General features: G+C 44.1%; 8 protein-coding genes across 8 annotated transcripts; 4 read left to right on the top strand and 4 right to left on the bottom strand.

Moving 5' to 3' along the window:
• Positions 1-369: 369 nt before the first annotated feature.
• On the bottom strand, positions 370-1,770 carry L199_001921 (uncharacterized protein; the record flags this gene model as incomplete). The annotated part of the gene is made up of 3 exons (XM_064887673.1): positions 370-1,110; positions 1,196-1,475; positions 1,553-1,770. 3 exons carry the CDS (start codon positions 1,768-1,770, stop codon positions 370-372), a joined length of 1,239 nt encoding a protein of 412 aa, XP_064743745.1.
• A 381-nt stretch (positions 1,771-2,151) lies between these two features.
• L199_001920 (acyl-protein thioesterase 1) lies at positions 2,152-3,369 on the top strand (the record flags this gene model as incomplete). Its single annotated transcript, XM_064887672.1, has 6 exons — positions 2,152-2,223; positions 2,280-2,295; positions 2,400-2,501; positions 2,625-2,899; positions 3,003-3,078; positions 3,194-3,369. The coding sequence occupies 6 exons, from the start codon at positions 2,152-2,154 to the stop codon at positions 3,367-3,369; spliced, it is 717 nt and encodes a 238-aa protein (XP_064743744.1).
• Positions 3,370-3,696: 327 nt separating this feature from the next.
• Positions 3,697-5,100, bottom strand: L199_001919 (uncharacterized protein; the record flags this gene model as incomplete). The annotated part of the gene is made up of 8 exons (XM_064887671.1): positions 3,697-4,065; positions 4,250-4,383; positions 4,435-4,456; positions 4,531-4,601; positions 4,670-4,774; positions 4,862-4,901; positions 4,995-5,015; positions 5,083-5,100. 8 exons carry the CDS (start codon positions 5,098-5,100, stop codon positions 3,697-3,699), a joined length of 780 nt encoding a protein of 259 aa, XP_064743743.1.
• A 519-nt stretch (positions 5,101-5,619) lies between these two features.
• On the top strand, positions 5,620-7,804 carry L199_001918 (uncharacterized protein; the record flags this gene model as incomplete). Its single annotated transcript, XM_064887670.1, has 10 exons — positions 5,620-5,921; positions 5,998-6,029; positions 6,112-6,240; positions 6,307-6,388; positions 6,445-6,579; positions 6,644-6,761; positions 6,845-6,943; positions 7,004-7,272; positions 7,352-7,598; positions 7,775-7,804. 10 exons carry the CDS (start codon positions 5,620-5,622, stop codon positions 7,802-7,804), a joined length of 1,443 nt encoding a protein of 480 aa, XP_064743742.1.
• A 573-nt stretch (positions 7,805-8,377) lies between these two features.
• L199_001917 (uncharacterized protein) lies at positions 8,378-9,723 on the bottom strand (the record flags this gene model as incomplete). The annotated part of the gene is made up of 4 exons (XM_064887669.1): positions 8,378-8,979; positions 9,062-9,219; positions 9,330-9,482; positions 9,581-9,723. 4 exons carry the CDS (start codon positions 9,721-9,723, stop codon positions 8,378-8,380), a joined length of 1,056 nt encoding a protein of 351 aa, XP_064743741.1.
• Positions 9,724-10,029: 306 nt separating this feature from the next.
• On the top strand, positions 10,030-16,007 carry L199_001916 (uncharacterized protein; the record flags this gene model as incomplete). Its single annotated transcript, XM_064887668.1, has 6 exons — positions 10,030-10,085; positions 10,147-10,734; positions 10,799-11,445; positions 11,499-11,590; positions 11,666-13,958; positions 14,017-16,007. The coding sequence occupies 6 exons, from the start codon at positions 10,030-10,032 to the stop codon at positions 16,005-16,007; spliced, it is 5,667 nt and encodes a 1,888-aa protein (XP_064743740.1).
• Positions 16,008-17,204: 1,197 nt separating this feature from the next.
• L199_001915 (uncharacterized protein) lies at positions 17,205-17,736 on the top strand (the record flags this gene model as incomplete). Its single annotated transcript, XM_064887667.1, has 3 exons — positions 17,205-17,292; positions 17,410-17,504; positions 17,632-17,736. 3 exons carry the CDS (start codon positions 17,205-17,207, stop codon positions 17,734-17,736), a joined length of 288 nt encoding a protein of 95 aa, XP_064743739.1.
• A 472-nt stretch (positions 17,737-18,208) lies between these two features.
• On the bottom strand, positions 18,209-20,549 carry L199_001914 (uncharacterized protein; the record flags this gene model as incomplete). The annotated part of the gene is made up of 12 exons (XM_064887666.1): positions 18,209-18,453; positions 18,522-18,637; positions 18,704-18,780; positions 18,847-19,019; positions 19,085-19,109; positions 19,185-19,704; positions 19,766-19,793; positions 19,857-19,910; positions 19,972-20,041; positions 20,113-20,135; positions 20,195-20,304; positions 20,386-20,549. 12 exons carry the CDS (start codon positions 20,547-20,549, stop codon positions 18,209-18,211), a joined length of 1,605 nt encoding a protein of 534 aa, XP_064743738.1.
• Between the last annotated feature and the right edge of the window lie 13 nt (positions 20,550-20,562).

The following is a 20,562-nucleotide window of genomic DNA, read 5'->3' as shown; positions in this document are numbered from 1 at the left end:
GATTGAGCTACGCCATCGAGGGATATACAATATTGAGGTTTTATCTACCGTTGATTTCTATGATTTTTGATGCGCTTGGACCTTATGAGGTAGATTATGACGTATGTTAGTGATAGGATAAATTAGTAGATTGTTTATCAGGTTTCTCAAAAGAGTGGCGTAAGATCCTACATACTTCTGGTATGGGTAGCTAAATTGACAAGATCAGTATAGGTATGATTTGACTGAACTCGGAACGGTCTTGTCTATCGATACGTAGAAAGATAAATACCATCTCATCCCATGTCAGTAAGATTTTCAACTTACTACTTCGCATCGTGAGTACTTCTACTACTAGCATTGGATGCATCGACGCATGACCTCTAAGATCTATACCAAACCACCATAAGCCTTCTCCACCAAACCCTCCCAACTCCATTCCTCCGGTCTTTCCCTGAAGCTCACCAACGCATTTGCTCTAGACAATCTATCCTGCTTTTGCTTTTCACTTTCCCCCTGGGTTTCAATGGAAGTACAGTAAAACCTCTGTAGTGCCAAAGCAAGTAATTGAGCCTGTTGTTGCGACAGTAAAAAACCAGGATTCGTCGTTGATCCTACTGGACCAGAAGCAGATGCAGGTGATATTTCGCCTCGCATCAATACAATATCGTGTGATTGGACAAGTTCAGGATAATGGGTGAGAACGAGGTACGGTTGAGCCCATTCACCCTGTTTCTTGAATTCCTCCAAGGGGGTGAAAATGACACTGCTTGTCAGAGGTAGAGGTTCAGGGTTGGTAGCGTCCGAAGGAGGGAGGGATGCAGTCGAGGTTGGATGGAATATCCATTGGAGATAGAACATCTCATATTCGTCTGTCTTGACTTCTCCTTTCTTCGCTTCCTGAGTTTCACCCGTAGGTTCGGTAAGTCGAGGTAGGGGTAAGACGAAGAATGGGTTCTGTTTGGCAATCGATATCATCGATTTGTATACTGCCGATGGTAGAGTGGCCGATAGGAAAGAGTTGGACAATGTCGGATGGGAAGTATGGTAAGCTGTCCATATTTGGGAGATCGCATTGGCATCGTGAGGTGTGAGATGGATAAGAGGAAGGTTGATGATGGATGATAAGGGCTGAATTATCATGAACCTCAGCTTGGGTCTGATTATAATTAGACTAGCAGCTTAAAAGGAGATGTTACTCGACAAATTTACTCACCTTTATACCAGCTCTATCACCTTCCGCCTGATTCTCACCACTCGCACTTATACCTTGCCTCTTTTTAATTTCTCTCTCTTTCAATCGTCTTTCCACAGCATCCGATAATCTCTCACTCGCGCTCTGCTGACCTTTCACATCTTCTCGGAATTGCTTTTCTTCTTGCTCTAAATTCACTTCAGCGGCAGCAGCTTCTTTCGCTTTCTTGGCTTTCAACGCTGCTTTGACCGACGGAGCGAGGACTTTCAATTTGAGTGAGTCGAGATCCTCAACTCCTTCACTATGGCGATTCACACAAATCAGCTTTAGACTCATGTGCGCTGTATGGAAAGAATCTCAAAAAGAGAGATGACCCACGACTTGACCTTCTTATTCAGCTTATCTCCATACTTTTCCTCGAACTCTTTCCTCTTCCTTTCTATTAATTCTCGAGGATGAAGCTGATTTTCGAGTTCGGATAAGACGTCTCGTCTGACCTGGGTGGTACATATGCTCCTGTGCGCTATCGTAGATGCGCTCAAGGGCGATCTGAATACGGGTGATCGGAGAGACAGACGGGGTAGGATAGCGCTCATCTCTGAAAAGTGGATTGGTGTTATGGTCAAGTGGAGAGTAGGATAAATTGAAGATGGATTTATCCTTCGAGATTCGAATTCCATCGAAAGACATCCAATCAAGATACGGGGACTCCACATTTCTTCCGCCCAATCGACCATCGTTCACTCCGCCATCTGGGAAACATATCGACATCCACATCCAAATCCACATCCATCGTCCATCTCACTGCTATTAGCGACCCTACTGGACTCTCAGAGAGACAGCGCATGATACCGCTGGCTCACAAGATCATATTTGCTCTCTGCTTGTGCTCGTTGTTGCTGTTGTTCCATTTCAAACCGATAACCTTCGAGTCACCTATACCTTTCCGATCTTCATCCACCTCGTCTTTGGGAAACATGGCTTCTCAATTGAAACATCTCAAAGTATCGCCTAAAGAGGCTCACACAGCTACAGTGATCTTCTTGCATGTAAGCTGATCCTTTGAGAATTGGTTGGGATAGCTGACAAATTTATTTATCCATAGGGTCTGGGCGATAGTGGTAGGTTTCGGTTCTGACACTTGCGCTGTGGTACCTCCTATTGGGGTTGAAAAGGAAATTATGAGCTGCATTACTAACTGTGTGTATACTATTTGGATACATAGGACACGGATGGCTACCCGTTGCCAAGATGTTATGGTCCTCTTTCCCCAATGTCAAATGGATATTACCTCATGCGCCTCAAATACCAATAACGTTGAATGGTGGTGAGTGGTAGTCATTCATTCACACCCCCCCACCTTCTAATTCTCCTTTCACTGCTTCATTCTGCGTTGTTAAAAGTCATCATGCTAGAAATATCACTGATAATATCCTATCCCTGATTGCAGGAATGACCATGCCAGGATGGTTCGATCTTTCATCCCTGGACAACCTCACAGACTCAACTTACGATGACGAATCCGGAATGCTCGCGTCGGTAGCAGCGGTGGACAAGTTGATTCAGAACGAGGTAGACGCAGGTATACCAGAAAACAAAATAATCTTAGGTGGTTTCTCCCAGGGAGGTGTCATTTCCATATTAACAGCTTTGACCTCCAAGCGGAAATTGGGTGGGGCAGTAGGTCTGTCAACTTGGGTAGGGCTGAATCATAAGATTGAAAATGTGAGTTTTCGCCTCACTTCCACTATAAATTTCTTCCCCATATCTACATACAATTCAACTCGACTGATAAACGAGTAGATCACTAATATGTATGTGATGTTAGATAAAATCAGCTCATGCAAATGAAATTCCAATTTTCTGGGGTCACGGTACGGCTGATCCAGTAGTAAATTACGAATGTAAGTGGACTAGATTGTTTAAACCTCACTTGGTTAACATAATATGACGTCCATTCAAACGATTCATCACTGAGGACTTATGCTAAAATGGTCTTGATGTAAATGTTATTGTTAGATGGTCAACAATCTATAGAATTATTGACCAAGAAATTGGGATTCCCCTTGCTTTCCAAGGGGACGACATTCCAAAGACCTGGTGTGAGATTTGAGAGTTATCAGGGATTACCACATTCATCTTCGCCTCAGGAGATCGAGGATCTGAAAGGTTGGTTGGTGGAAGCGTTGAAATAGAGTCAAGTGGAGATAAGGGATACTTCTTACTTGTCTGTGATATACTCAGAATAGTTATGTATATCTATTTATCGTACCTAGATAAAGGTAATTCTGCGCGCGAATAATGTACACATAAAAGAAACACAGGAATGGGTGTATTGCTTATTGGTTAACAACAATTTATACATTTATCATTATTTGTTATTTGTCTATGTATCAATTGATATTGATAGATTACTGTATCGGATTGTATTGTAGCTGTGTTATTCGTTCTAACAGCGTTTTGGTTGACATACTGTATCGTCTATTCCAACTCCTTCCCCTCTCTTCTGATTTTTTTGAAAGCTATGATCCATTAACTCCCTCTTTTATACTCTCCTCTACCCCACCTTCCGGAACGATTCCATCCGCCAACATCCTCTCCAACTTCCTAACTTCCTCTGAGGTCTTTGCCCTTGTCAGAGCTTCCACCACCCGTCGCTTCTCATCGGGAGTCATCAATCTTCCTTTACCTCCTTTCGCGATACTTGCATTCTTGTTTATATTCGAGCTGAACGCCGATGATGATACAGATGAGGTAGTAGGAATAGATAACTGATGGGCTAAGCTGTTCGGTAGACCCGTCGAAGAGTCCAAAAGAAGTTTCTTAGATTGTTCACGAAGTGAATCTTTTATTCGGGTGTAATCTAGGACGTGAAGGTTGCCTTTGGCCACCTGAGGGCAGAATAGGGTAGTCAGTACGGTGAACGGAAGATTCTTTATAGAGATTGATGATTTATGAGACCCATATTGTCGAGATGTATATGTGGAGGATGATAAAGAGGTTTATTTTTGCTCTTCACCGAGGATATCGTCATTCCTTATGGGAAGATGGAGACAGGAGGAGATGTAAACTCACCTTCCACACCACAAACTCCTTATAATGCTCATGCTCCGTCACCGGGTTCCCCCTCAATACCAAATGCCGTAAGGATGTTAAGGATTCTAATGGAAGAAGAGTGGAGAGGGATGAGATAGCATTGTTGGTGAGGACTGTTAACGAAGTCAGCTAGAAGATTCGGCGACGCGAAAACGATAACTGACCTAGTGTTACGAGGTTAGGTATCTAATGAATCATGGTTTTGTCAGTTTCAGTTGAATCCGTTCACACGAAGACATTGCGTAGGATCATTAACTTACATTAGGAGGTAATGACGGGCTGATTGTTGATATTTGATTCTGAGCGGCATGTATAGCTGTTAATCGCGGTGCTAAATGTGAAATGAGCAAGGAAAATATCAGCTTGGCATCATCGCTGATAGGGAGGAGCTGGACTCACAATGAGGTATATTACCCAATACCGTTATTGAATTATCAGTCAGGTTGAGGGTGTCATACGATCCTTGATGGGATGCCAAGTTTTCGATAACAGGTATTTGCAAACCTACACATCGAATAACGATTGTCAGCTGTTAATTTGATATACCCCCCCTTGTCCAGATGTTCTCCGAGAGAAGGAAGATGCACCCACCCCTCAACTCCAATTCACGTTCTTTCAGTGGATTTAAATGCTATTTGTGTTATGGTAATAGACCTGTTCAGCTATCACTGTCCGAGATTTACGATTTATTGCTTCGGTGACGAAGGGAAGACGCTAAACTAACTGAGGGTGCTTTTGATACATACTGCGAGTCGATTTTGTTAATATGCAGCACACATGTACCTGATGTTACAGATTAGGGATAGACTTACATCTGGAGTGAGCCTCATTTTTGAGGAAGACGAGTGATATCTAGATTGGCTGTTCTAAAGTTGTGTTCGACCTCTGATTTTGGTGGATTGTTTCCTGGAATGACTGTATTGTATGCTTTCTGTTCGAGCTGATCAGCAAGGTTTTGTGTCTATGATTGATGATGACTTCTACAAGTATCGCGACGACGATGTTTACAATCGCATAATTGTTGAAATCGAACACCAAGATATCGAAGGACAAGAGAGTGACTTGGTGGGGGATCGGTGATTTGGGGGGATAATACCGTGATGTGGCAGTCGCGTGGTCACTGATTTACGTTGGGATGGTGCCCCGTGCGCGTGTTAGCTTGGTGGTGGGTGGTTTTATCATTCGACGTGGTTTGTGCTTTCATTGTCCATTCAGTCTCAATCCATCTATACCAGACCACCATATTATACCTTACACCTTATACCTTTGAATCCTTACCATATCCTCAAATACCATATCCCATATCCATACGCTCTCTCCTATACCTTGACACTCTCTTGTTCTCCAAAATGTCAGAGGGATACTACGACAACGCCCCTCACTCACCTTCAGCCAACGGTAACGGTAACGGTTCGCTCTCATGCAACGGTGATGGCAGATCATCAGCCGTCACTTCCCCAAATGGCGGGAACGACACTCTGATATCTTCCAGAGCTATCAGTCCATCTGCTTATCCCGTCAAAAGTGAGCCTGGAGTCGCTATCAATGGATCTGCAACGGCCCCAGCTCAACAACAGCCAGCAAGAAAGAAATTGGCCAGTTGGGTTGGGTTCAGTAATTTACCTAATCAGGTTCATCGCAGGAGTGTGAGGTCAGTCAGCCTCCTCTTTTGTTCTCAATTTGCAATGGATAAGTAAGCTGATCTACGATTGTATGGTCGTGATCAGACGTGGTTTCCAATTCGTCGCTATGGTAGTCGGTAAGTGTATTTTTCTTATTTCGCACAGACCACCAGGCTCCTACCATATATCGCATGCTGATCTATGGATTATGGGATATAGGTGAATCCGGTCTGGGTAAATCAACACTTATAAACACATTGTTCGAAACCAAGCTATATCAACCGAAGAACATACCTGCACCAGGTGAAGATAGGGGCAAGACAGTACAAATCGAGAGTATCTCTGCTGGTATGTCTATTTACAGATCTTCCTTTGGTATTGAGCTGATTCATGGGAATGACAACGTAACAATAGAGATCGAGGAGAATGGGGTGAGACTTAAATTGACGGTGGTTGATACACCTGGATTTGGTGATTTCGTAAACAACGATGAAAGGTTAGCTGCCCAATCCCCAGAGGCTCGATCAGGAAGCTGATAAGTGTCTTTTGTAGCTGGAAGCCAATCGTAGATAATATCGAAGCTCGATTCGATGCTTATTTGGAACAAGAAAATAGAGTCAATAGACTTAAATTGGTCGATAATAGGGTACACGCTTGTATCTACTTCATTCAACCTACTGGTCATTCGTAAGTTATTTGTAATCTCCCCTTGTTAAAGGCAGATCTTAGCTTATGTATGTGATATATACAGACTCAAACCCATCGATATCGAATTCATGAGAAGACTTCACACTAAAGTCAACCTGATCCCTGTCATCGCTAAAGCGGATACTATGACTGATGATGAGATCACATTGTTCAAACAACGAGTAAGTACTGTTAAGTTGATATCATAGCTATACACTGTGGTAACAAGACACCTAGGCTAGCTGACTGATATTCTTGCTCGTAGATCCTCGCCGATATCGCTCATCATGGTATTCGAATCTTCCAACCTCCTCAATATGAGAATGAGGATGAGGAGACCATCCAGGAGAATGAAGAGATCATTGTAGGTTGACAATTCAGAATCAAAGTTTCATAACGCTGACAACTCCTTTATGTAACATAGAGCAAAGTCCCCTTCGCCGTCGTTGGTTCCGACTCCCTCGTTTCATCTCCTGATGGACGACAAGTGCGAGGTAGAGCTTATCCATGGGGTGTCATCGAAGTTGATAATGAAGACCACTGCGATTTCGTTAAACTTCGTCAGATGCTTGTTCGAACCCACATGGAAGAGCTGAGAGAACATACCAACGATGTGTTGTATGAGAATTACCGAACTGATAAGTTGAAAGCTATGGGTGTGGCTCAAGACGAGAGTGTATTCAAGGAAACTAAGTGGGTGTTCTCATATTCTATCAGCTAGCGTCGCACAGGGAGTAGGACGATCAGCTGATTGTCATTAAACTTGTCATAGCCCCGCCGCTAAACAAGCTGAAGAGAGAGCGATGCACGAAGCCAAACTCGCCAAGATGGAAGCAGAGATGAAGATGGTCTTCCAACAAAAAGTGCAAGAGAAGGAAGCGAAACTCAAACAATCCGAAGAGGAACTTTACTTGAGACATAGAGAGATGAAGGACGCACTGGAGAAACAAAGACAAGAATTGGAAGATAAGAAGAGAAGGATCGAATCGGGTAGACCGTTGACTCCTGAGAAAGGAAGTGTAAGTGTGGGTTTGGCAGTGATCTCTCATCGTCATTGGACGCTCTTTTCTTCCCTCAAGCCATCAAACGACATGTGCCTCAGCTTTATTTGCTTTCTGCTCTGCCTGAACATTGCCCTCTTCTTTCTTTGTGAATCAAAATGAGCCCTAGCTGATCATGCCTTGTATTATTGCAGCAAAAGAAACGATTCGGTCTAGGTAAATAAATAAACAAATCAGATATGGATTATCTGAAGTTTATACCACACCAAATATATACCTTCAAAAGTATCAATCACCTTCTGTGATTTGCGTCTCATTGTCTCTGCAATTGCTATATCATATTTTCCTTAATGTCCATCCGTAACGTCTTTTCATGTGTTTATACGCCTTTGATCCCTTGCTCATCTCTTTTCGCCTGTGTCTTTGTCTTACGAGTAGAGTAGACATCAACAGATAAAGAAATTATCATATCGATACCCACCTTTACCTCTTTCTCTCAGTTGTTCATATATCCCTTCTTTCTAGTTTTGGTATAAATGAATGCGAATGATATGCTAGGTATAATCGACTACTGTTCGAAACTTCAGGGTCACTTGGTTGAACAATTGAAGTTTGAAACCGATGGTATATCAAGAGGTATCACAAAATACATCAGAGGTATACAAACAGGAATATTGAATTACACATCACATGATACAGAAAATGATAAAAAGGGGTATGATATCTAAGAGCTAGGTCTTGGTCTATGAGAGACATCACGTAGAGTGGAGATACGATATATTCACCTCTTCTCCTAATTAATCACCTCTCGTTCTCCTTACTCTCCCTCCATTACCCTGCATTCTCGCCCAATCACTATCCACCTCCAACTGACTCGCGGGCGTCATCTTACTTAGATCCGCCAAACTTCTACCTAAAGTCAACGCCTGATCTCTTGTACCTCCTACACCTCTAGACCTGGGTCCAGCACCATTGGCAACTTGTCCTGAAGCTATACCTAATGCTGTGGCTGTACCAGGAGCATTTAAACCATCTTTGATCGTATCGCCATTATCCCCTGCCGCCAAAGCGTTCTTACCCCTCGGTCCTCTTTTACCCGGTTGTTGAGCGGTGTAAGCTAAAGTACCGTTGATTGGCGGATGAACGACGAGTGAACTTGACGAAGAGGATATGATATCGTCTGTGGAGATGATTGCCAGTGAAGGTGAAAGGAGGGAATGTAAGAGTATGTCACTAGATTTGACCCCATTGGTATTTTCATCTTTGTTATTGGTAGTTGGGGGAGTGGGATTACTGTTAAGTGGAGTTTCACCGCGTGAGGCGAGGGCGGAAGTCGAGCGATTCCGGAAAGGGAGTTTACGGGTGGGACGTGGTCGGATTTGAGCTTCGAGGAGGGTATCTATAGAGTGTATTAAGTTGTGTTAGTATGGTATGGGGGAATAAGCCAGGACAAGTTATTGAATGTGATTGCAGGAACTCACCCGTCACGACATCCCCACCTTCTTTCTCTTCTCTCAACTTCCTCCTCCTATCTTCTACTGCAGCTAACAACCTCTGACGAACTTGATCGCGGGCATCCCAATATTGAGCTTCGATCGATTCTCTCTCCGACTCGTACATCTTCTTAGCTTGACCGGCTCTACGTGATCAACCCTATGGTCAGTATACGCTACGATAACAGTGGATGATCATGATGATGTTGCCGATTTAATAAAGACACAAGAGATCATCTTGGAATCTCAGACTCACTTATACTGATATTCTATTTCGGCAGCTTCCAACAACGCATCTCTCTCGATTGATATAGGATACACCCTCAAGAGGTATTTCGCTGATGTTGGAGGTTGTGAATTGACTGATTTGTTTTCGAGATGATATTCTTTATATAATGCTGAGAATTTCCTATATATGGCGTATGAATGATCAGCCTTCGTCCCTCCTCAGCTCCAAGATACATGAAACAATGTGGACGCTGCTTGGTATAGGCAGCTGATACTTACTCATCTCTATTCCTCCAACTTTCATCATGTAGCATTTCAATCTTGTTGACGGTCTCCCTCCTCTTCCTATCTCGTTTGGATTCGGCATGTATAGGTGGTAAGATGGTGGGACCACTTCCTCCTGCTGGTGGATACTTCGACATGGTGTGAGGATGTTTCGCTATGTTAGCTGGCGAGATAGGGGTCAAGTTGGTGTATGATGAAGGTGTATGAAGAAGAGATTGATAGGGTTCATTGGCATGTGTGATGCGGGGAAAGGAAAGGAGAGGATGATTGCCGACTGATAACATGAAAAAACATTTACACGTCATGTCAGCCCCCACGTGTCAGACTCCTTCACAACTTCGCGTACCGCTGATACAGGCATGATATTTCACAAAACATCCTCAACATATTCATGTAGCAGACTACTCAAACTCACAGAATCACAAGCAGACACCACGAGAAATATGGTTCAACCTCAAGCAGGACCATCCACAGCTCTGGATCTGGACGACTACCTATGGTAAGCTAATCTCAGCAGACACCCAATATGCCAGCTTATTTACTTCCCTTCATCCCACTAGTCCACTCACCACCATCAGAGATACCCTCCTTCGGTCAGACCCTTCAACCATCTCCATCCCCAAACTACGAGCTTTGATAACATGGCACAGCAAGAAACTGTCAACGCCATGGTCCCCCTTTGCGTCTTCCTCGAATGAGTTCAAATCATCCATTTCCAAACCATCTTTCGTCCTGCCCCAGACATCTATAACAATACAGGTTGATAATCCAGTAAAGTCATTAGCATTGAGACTGTCCGAGATATCAAACATAGATGAGATCTCAAGTTACCTCCTGATCAGGTCATATCAGACATTCAGCTTAGATGAAGTAGACATCGAGAAGGAAGAAGATAAAGACAAGATATTGGATAGAATCATATTATGGTATTCAGAGGAAATTTTGGCATTGCCTCAGATAGTCTTGGCATTACTCAAATTATCCACCGATGATGATTCGGAATTGGGACAATTATCGAATGATCTCAGAATCGATATAATAGGCGGTGAAGACTCTTCAAGATACATAGAAGGCCTGTTCAGGGGTTTCAGTAATTTGGCTCAAATGAGTTTGAACGATAAGCAGAGAGGCCCTAATGCTCTTTTCTGGTAAGCTGACCTCCCGTTTTGTCTCTTGGTGTGAGAGCTATGACCTGATGCTGTGTGTATATAGGGCAACGCACCAACTTCGATTACAAGAACAACTCCTCACTCTCCTTTTCATCGTCCTTTACCAGACTCCTAATCGACTCTCAAACATATCAGAAGGTCTGATAAGGGGTACCATAATGTCTTCTTTCGGTACTTCTCAATCGAACAGAGAGATATGGGAGAACGACATGGAATGTCAGAGGAAATCTATCCGTATAAGAGATCTGATGGTAATCATCGGTCTAGAATCATTATGTCTCAATCAAATCGTCTCACCAGTAGAAGAGAATGAAGCTTTCGAAACGATATTGCAGAACAAAGACAAGATAGAATCGATACATCAATTCATAATAGATTATTCCGATGATCTGATACCGCATTATCCCGAACCTGAACTTTCCTCTACACCTCTACCTATCTGGCCAATGTCGATAATTTGCTTAGCATGGGCAATCATACTTCGTTCGCTCCCTTCGGATAAGGCTCCTCTTTCTGAGGATGGTTCAGTCACGTGGCAGGATATGGCTATAAGAGCTCTGAGGCTGCCGTCCGGCTTGTTCCCCTGGTTGGAAGTGATACTTTCTGGACCTTTGTTGGAATCTACGAGAGATATCTCTCTGGGTGGTGGTGAGATGGATGTGGGATTGTTCCAAAGAAAAGTGTTCAAGGGTAAGCTGTGCATTACGCTTCGCGCACTTCTTAGCTGACATCATCTGCCTTAGACCTCCTGATCGGTCTATCTGAACTTATTCAGTTGGAAAGTATCGCCGATAAACCAGGATTATATCGAAGTTGGGAACTGCTTTTTGGAGGTGTGAGTTTCTCTAGCTATTGGTGGCTCAGTATGTGTGAATTCCAGCTGATTTGATGTCATCTCATCTCAATCCAGGGCTCAACATCGACATCCTCACTTATCGCTGCAGATTACTGGATTGCCGATTTTCCGTATGATGAAAGGCGTTCAATACTCGATCGAAGTCAATTTCCTTATCAACCTGTGCATCTGCTTCGTGTGCTTTCTGCCTTGGTCGGCTCCAGCCCGACAGAGACATCCTCCGACGCTTTTGGTACCGATCCTGCTGCTCAGGTTCAACATTATTTCACGAATTTACCTACCATTACCCATACTGTCGATCCATCATGGTGCAAATACGTTGGGAAGGATGAGAACGGAAAAGAAGTTGTAGAAGCGGTCAAGACCTTGATCCTCCCTGGTGGTGCGAGTATACCAAAGGGTTCCAGAGGGTTTATATTGCCCACCACTAGCTCGTCTCAAGTCATGTGGATCAATCAGATCATCTCGGGCTGGCCATTACTTCTAGAGATACTTGAAGCCGCTGCCGGCCTGAAATCCGCTGAAGAACGAGCTCCTGCCGACTCCGCTAACCCGCCCGACAGCGTGTACCTCTCTGTTCGAGACCTGGATATACAACTTGATACTTCTGAAATCCTAGCAGCCGGTATCAAGTTCTTGCATTCGGTGCTTCAGTCTTCGTCTTATGTCAAATCCACTGTCCTCACTCATCTCAATCCGGACGATCATCTGACATCGGGTCAGACGCTACTTCACCTCGCCTTAACAGTGTTGCAGCATAGTAGAAATAACGAGCTCACACTCAACTCATCGGTCGTGCCCAACGCTATCGATATCATTCAGTCCCTGATAACTTCACCGGAATCGAATGTTTGGCCTGCTCTTCGATCGTCGGGCTTCTTCGACGTCACTGGCAAGAAGCGAGGCAGCGTTATCGCACTTGTCCAAGCGGATTCGGTCAAAGGTGAACATATCCTCACTGCAGCTGTACTCCGCCTGGTACACACTCTGGTCGTAAATGCGGATCATGTTCCCGATTCCGATGTGGTCATTCTGCGATCAGCGATACACCTTGTCTTTGCAGATATTTGGAACAACTTCTCAGCCTGGAGATATAAAGACGTAGCGAAGAAATACGAATTATCGTCTTCCCTCGTTGGTATTTTCGATACCGTTCTCAGTCATCCATTATCGGCGGATGGAAGTGGACCTTCACCCGCAGCTCAAGTTCTGATCGATCTGTTCATCACCTCGACTTCGCCATTGACTTATCGACCATTGGTAGACGCCATCACTCAAGCTTCTTACCTTATTCCCCGGTTGATTGGTTTCAGAAGACATGTGGATGCTGAATTAGTGGTAGGATGTCTCGACGAAACTTTGTCTTTCCTCGGAACCCTAATGCGGATCTCATCAATGATCGGCACTTCCGCTATCGCCTTACCTGCATCCCTACTCGCTATTCCCGTTGCTGTTCCTTCGGGTGATAAGGTTCAATTGGTAGATGCTTTATTCGAGATCGCTTTTACGCCTGCCGCTCAAACCAGCAATGTGATCAACATCCTCAAGACCCTTAGAGTATACTTGGAAGTCATTGGTCAAGATCCCCACAAACCTTCTTTGGCAAGCATGCTTCGAAGTCCTACCCAGACATGCGAGAACCTCACAGACTTGGCAACAAGAACAGACGATCCGGATGTACGAGCTGCTGTATGGGATTTATTATCCACGATGGTGTCAACCCAACCAGGATGCGTACTCGCTTGTATCGGATTAATCAATGGAGAAGGAGTCGGAGGAACGCTCAAATACGCCGTAGAAGAGATCACATCATGGGAAACGACCTTCCGAGAAGCGCCTCATACCTTATCAGCCGTACTCAACTACCTCCAATCGATAATGAGAGCGGCAGGAGCGGATAAAGCTATTTCTCATTTGCGCAAGAACTCAGATTTCTGGCAAGCGATATTCGACTTAGCCACCCGGATCGTCCCTGCTCCACCCTCATTCTCGTTATCGATGCATTCAGAAGATTTCGCTTCGAGGATACAGAAATATGCGTACTCGGTTCAAGCCAAAGCGAATGCTACTTCCCTGTTGTCCTCGGAATTATCTTATGCTCTCAACAATGATTTGGAGGAAGATGGCAAGGACCCCATAGAAACCAAGGCTAGAACATTGGTATTATCGTTATTCAGGAATAATTCTGCTTTGCAGGAAACCACCCTTATGAGCTGTCATAATAGCTGTGTACCTGAATTGCATGAAGATCAGAGTAAGAAGATTATTGCGAACGGTGGGAATCTGGGGAAGTTGAAGACTATCAAATTAGATTCTGAAAGAGAATATGGAAGGTCATACCTCTATGGTGAGCTAGCAAATGCAGCATTTCCTTCCTGTTTGACAAGCTGACGTTGTATCTATAGATGGTTCCGTCATCGTTCAAGGTTCCGCTACCCAGCAGTCTGCAGTAAACCTTGCGCTTGATCTGTTGAACCTGAACTGGTCAATGCTTGATGCCGATATATCCCTCACTCGATCGTTCCGTCAATTAGCAGAGTGCATCTCACCTTGGGTAGAAGGAGATAACCTAGCAATCAATGCGGCTCTGAGAGCTGGCGTAGCTATAGCAGAGACAATTGCCGAAGAATATCGAGGAGGCGACGTAATGCTCGCCATTCAAGTGGACCGATTGTCGATACTAGCGGTGATTTTGGAGACTGCTCTAGATATCGAAGAGCAACAGCAGCCGGATGCTGAACTGTTACGGCAATTCTCCTCGTTTATGGCAATGATCGTCAACTCCCAGTCTTTCCCGCCTGTAGTATCTTTACGACACTACGAGTTACCTGCGATTCACCAACCTGCTCTCAGGATCCTGTACTTGCTGCTTCAAGCTATGTCAACTTCCGATACCACCGCATCGAATGTTACTTCCCGAGAATCCTTGATCGATGCTGCAACCATCTTCGCCCTTGAATCTGCTGACATAGTGTTTGACTCGATAATCAGGGGACATAAGCCTGAATTTATCGGTAACCTTAGTATGATCATCGGTGTCTTGTGCGAACTAAGTAAATTGGCTTCCACCAATGGAAACGTACTATGGTTAGATAAAGTACAAGGGTTCAACCTTATCGGGAGATCCCTAGAAGTTTTGGTCAGAACGAAAATAACCAACGATCAACTTCCCTTACACATATCCAGTATATTGCTTCTTCACTTAGCATTGGCTAGTAACCCCCTGACAGCTGAGAAATTGGCTATATCGGGAACCTTAGCTGCTTATTCCGACAATGTCATTGTGGTCCAAGCTGAACATGGAAAGATCGCTGTACCTACTTCATCAAATGGTAATTCAACTCACGACGCTTGGTGTGGGATGTTGTTAGTCATCAAAGCTCTTCTTTTCACGCTACCCGATACGACTTCGTTCGTCAGGACAGATTTGATTCCGTTCATTCGAGTAGTCAATCAACAGCTTCTCAGAAGTATGTTATGGGACGGCGAATCGACTTTGTCCCTTCCCGCTTTGAACGAGTTAGAATTGGTCACGGATATATTTTACGGGTTGGTCAGCTCCCTAGGTCAAAGTAATATCGTTCTAGAAGATTACTCGATTCATGCCATTGGATTATTGAAGAACATCAGATATTCCCTATCTCATCCCAGATTGTTATCAACATTGTTGATACCTTCTACAGAAGACGAGAGAATCGATTTGGAAAAGGAATTAGAATCGATAGAACAAGATGATCAAGCTGGTAAAGGGACTTTGAACTTGTTTGATTCTGATAAAACTCCAATACTAGCTTCTCGATCTCTGGGACTGCTAAGAGTGGTTAGAACTATAATATCGACTTTTATTGGATTGACGAACGCCTGGGAGGTATTCAAGGATGATAAATTAGATGATAGAGCGGAATTGGGTAAATTGGTATTGGAACAAGATGAAGGAGATGAGAATAATGAGCCCGTCGAAATTATAAATGATCTATATACGATAATTTCAAATATCCCTTCGACCTCTTCTGAAGCAATATCGAACATACAGATTCAAATACTCGAATCAATATCATTAATATCTTTCACCCAATTACTCATCCGACACGCTTTATTACCGGATAATGAGAAACGATCATTTGACGGTGATGAGGATGACGGACAGAAGTCTCAATACTCGTACGAAATGGATCTTGACTTACCTGATAGATCTCGAAGATCCGGAGGATCTAGGGGGTCTAGATCTTCCGGTGGGCGAAGGAGAAGTTCGAGTGTAGGTAGATCAGGAAGTAAAGAGAGTTTGGTATTGAGGGAGTTGCAGGATGATTTGAAGGGGTTGATAGGTGGTGAGAGTAATGGGATGAGAGGGGTTATAAGAACGAGGATGGATAGGGTTTTCGGAAATGACAATTAATCAAAGTAACCTGAAGGATAATGGTTCATAGGTAGAGAAGGGCGATTTAGATACCTGCATTTTATATATTATATACCACCGTTTCTGTTGACGGAAATGGGAATAAACAAACTGAATTGTAATGCATATGAATGACACGGCCATATACCAATCGAACCAACAACTATCCTTGTATTGTTTTGACCGTATGATCGATGATCATGATACTAGTGACTAAAACGCAAGAGTTGTAACATCGCCCATGTTGACTTCGTGCTGATCTCAATGAATGTCACGCAAATAGTCGCCATTCTCTGTTGGTGTGTCCAACTGATTATGCAATACCTTGGCGATCAGTTTTGGCTTTGGGACTTTCCAACGCAGATACCGAATAATACACCAACATCATCCTTGACCCTAGAAATCTGCTTCAATGAGGTACTATGTAATCTTAATTGACACTTGCATCTCCTTTAATCTTTGAGCTTGCTTTCTATCAGAAGATCGCGTAGCTTAGCGGTTAGAACCACCATCGGTTTCAGATTCTTTCAAAAAGCAAGCGTCGTCAGTATGCCCCAGGGGACATAGATGTCGACGCTTAAAAACTTGGTCTACGTGTGGGAGCCCGCTTCCGCACGACTGATCTTGTATGAACATAATTGCCACTTACGCCTACAGTGTCAATGGCAGGTATGATAAATGATCCTTCCTGATACCGCGCTAGGGTCGGAAAGGACCAATGAACCGACCTACCAGTTAAGCGATTGACTGGTTTAGGTGGAACATTTTGCCAAAGGTCGAGATCATGTGCCGCTTGAGGGAATCGAATTTGTCTCTTACCATTGGGAGGAGACTCGCGATCAATATTTTTAGCAGGGGATTTAAGTCCTAGTGAAGAGCTGAATGCGAGATTGCGCATTGCTGGCAAAGCAAAGATGCCACCGCCAACGCTCGAACTGACCTAGCCAGCGCAGTGCTTTTGAGCAATGTAGGCTGAACCTTTCGGTGCGTTTCGATTGGGATGAGATTAGGAGAGCCCCTCAAGCTAGATGGATATATCCGGTACTGGTCGGCCCGGTGAATTACCGCTCATGTCAGATTAGTTGCTCAGTATTCAACCAAGTCATCTCGAAGAGAGCATGAACACCCATCAACGGATCTTGCGATTCATCATAACGGAAGTCGACCTATATTGCGCATCTAAGAGTAGTTATCACGATGGTATACATAGTAGTCGTATTTGTCGAGGTCAAGCCCGAGTCGATAGAAGCTGTAAAGACGCGGATGTCGGAAGCTGCTAAGATATGTAAGTAATTTGGGACCAGGCCGATGTCAACAAGGATAGAAGCTTGCTCGATAAAGCACACTTGAATGAGAACAATTGGAGATACTAATCCTCTTGGTGTAATGATTCATATGATAGATGAGAAGGATCCAGAAACGTTGGAATTTTCATTACGCCAGGATATAAACAATCTCCAGAGATTTACCATTGTAGAGCGGTATGAACGAGAATCTGTGAGTGATCCTACCCGAGTTTTCCATGACCCATTCCTACTCACCTTTTTTGACCATCACCTCATCTTCTTGCCATGGTCGAAAACGTCCCTCGATTCGGATTTATGCTGATTTATGGGATATATAGTCCTTGACCGAGATCCACAAGAAGAATCCTATCTTCGCGGATACCGTAGCGTTCTTGCGGGCGAATGTAACCAAGCCCAACGAACCTCATTTCATCCATGCTTAGTCAATGTGTGTTAGTGTCGCCTAGGCATTGAAGAGAATTGTCCATGGAAGAGGTCTCGCAAATCTGGAATCAACATGGATGCTGTACATCCATTTCGCCATCTGGTCATCAGATCTTGGATCTATAGCTGCATTCAGAATTAAAATCTAACTATTAACTAACAACTTAGTCTTTCGAGAACTGCTACAACGGCTCAATACAACTACAATCCACTACGTCGACACTCTACTACAACGACTACCACGCCTACAACTACTACCATTGACCACTACGACCGCTAACCACACTACAACACGATGTACATCACCTGTCTCATATTTCCAAAGCCAGCCAGATTCGCCCAAGCAATACCCTATGCCGAAGGCCATCCTTCACAAGTAATTTCCGCAACGAAGCTTAAGTCGAATAGCTAAACCGGTGAACCGTGATCAGCGCTATACAATGGTTTGATCTTTGTCGAAACTATGAGCACTCACATGAAGAAAGGATTTTTCATATCGGTGGTATCTTCAGCACCTAATTCTTGACCTTTCCTTTCGATTTCTTCTTGGGTCAATCCCATTGCTTCGATCTTGGCTTGTTTTCTTCTGTTCGTCCAGACAAGGTACAATCTCCAGACAACGATAGTGACGAATTCAACACCCATACAAGCAGCGATGGCAATAGTTCCAGGGATGTAGTGTGGTGCGTCTTTCGCTTTCATCACTTGAGAACCGGCTACATTGCACAGATATCAGCCCAGATCCGTTTGCTGGGATTCAAATTAAAATCCGAATGGTACTCACCGATGTTACCAGTGCAGTAAGCGATGAAACACATTGAACTGATTACACTTCGCTTAGTTCTTCCAGCCGTGTTGGAGGAGATGAGGGACCAGGCTGAGAACATGGGGATGACAAAACTGATTATGACAAATCAGTACTGTATGTTTGTTGTCTGCTTATTGGATGGGTCTAGAGATACTCACGTCACCGACATGAGGTACATTCCCCACTTGATCCATCTGTAACTGACGTCGGATGGTAAAAGTGCGATTACCAATAGCTGAATACGATGGCGGTAAGGATTAGCTGGTCTGAATAAATAGGCTACTATCATGATATAACTCACACCGACGAAAGGGAACAAACAGGATACCATCATGAAGTACATTCTTGTACCTTTGATCTTGGTCGTGGTATATCCGACTACCACGAACCAAAGTACTGAGACGACACTTCGGGGAATGGTATAGAGGATGACTTCAGACTCGGTGAAACCGAATGATTTGTTGATGACAGTACCTGTAGATGTGTAACGGTGATCAGCACTAATGATTACGTTGGAGATGCGATGAGCCAAAACATACCGAAAGTAGTGAGAGAACCGTTACACTGAGGGGGAAAATCAATTGTCAGTATTCCATTGATTATGAATTCAATCTCAGACAGATATGACCTGGGACTTACGACACAGGACATGAATGCATTGACGAATTGGAAGTACATGACCGGATCCTTGAACGCCTCAATCACTTGGTCCCATTTCCAAGTCTTCCTACCAGTCAAATCTGTACCAGCGTTGTTGCTCATGACCCTAGCACAGGCAATCAATTTTTCTCTTTTTGAGAGCCATCGGACTTCGTTAGGTGTACCGAGCATGAACCAAGCGATTGCTGCTGCCAGAAGGGTTTGACCACCTAAGAACACGGCGATACCTCTCCAAGCTGCAAATCCTCCTTCATGCTTTTCGGCTGCTTGGGCAATACCGTACATTGTGAGATCGACTACGATGCCCCATCCGGCGTTGGCAGATTGGAACACCAAAGCTCGAGCATTGTGCTCTCGGGTAAGATACCATGATGCGATGATCAAATTGAAACCAGGTGAGATGGTACATTCGAAAGCTCCTTGAAGGAATCGCAAGACCATGAAAGGTGCCCATGAATGGAGGAATGCTTGACAGAGCACGATGATACCCCAGCAGAACCTACACGAGAAGGATAATTAGGTCTTTTCCCTGCGGTCTCGTGGTAATATCAATCACTCACATATAGATAGTCAAGGTTTTACCCATGTCTGTGGGTGAGAAGGCTCGTCAGTTCCAACCAGATGACCGACAGTGACAGAGCGTAAACTCACTGAATCTTTGGAGGACGACGTTAGATGGAAATTCGAAAAGACCATATGCGGCATCTACACTCAGATCCAATCAGTTGTCTGCTTTAAAATCTAACACTGACAACACGGGACTTACAGAAGATGACAGTCAATAGAGAGTACTGGTTACCATGCATACCAGTATCCTTTTGAACACCGTACAGGTTCTACTCGAGACGATGGTTGTCAGCGTTTTCCCTCAGGTCGAATTGTGGTGCCCTTCCGGCGCTCCACTCACCATGGTTCCGAGACCAGTCTTATCTGATTATGATACAGAAGTTAGCATAGTGTCCTCCCAAGTGATTAACGTGAAGTCTCACCTGTTTGTTGTATACCATACATCCACCACATGAGTGGGAGAAGAAGAAGGTCTGTCTTCCTTTTAACACGGTTGTATTCTTCTTCAGTGAATTCGCCTTCTGCCAAAATCCTAAATACCATGCCATTAGATACATCAATCTTCCGATCATACTGTTCGTACATTGTATCGACATGCCACAAAAGGACTTACGCTTCCTCTGCTACTCTGACTTCATTTACTGTCACTGTATTCCCGTTCTCCGCGATGACTTGCTTATCATCTGGGTAATCGGACACGTCCATCACCGTGAGGTGATGAGGAGCCTTCTCATCAGTCTCAGTAGGTGATTTGTCGTTATAGTGGATTTGGGACATTTTGCTGGAATTG

The sequence above is a fragment of the Kwoniella botswanensis genome, chromosome 1 (assembly GCF_036426115.1).
Source record: "Kwoniella botswanensis chromosome 1, complete sequence".
Classification (NCBI taxonomy): Eukaryota; Fungi; Basidiomycota; class Tremellomycetes; order Tremellales; family Cryptococcaceae; genus Kwoniella; species Kwoniella botswanensis.
Note: the sequence above shows the minus strand (reverse complement) of the source record. Positions and strands in the feature narration are given on the sequence as shown.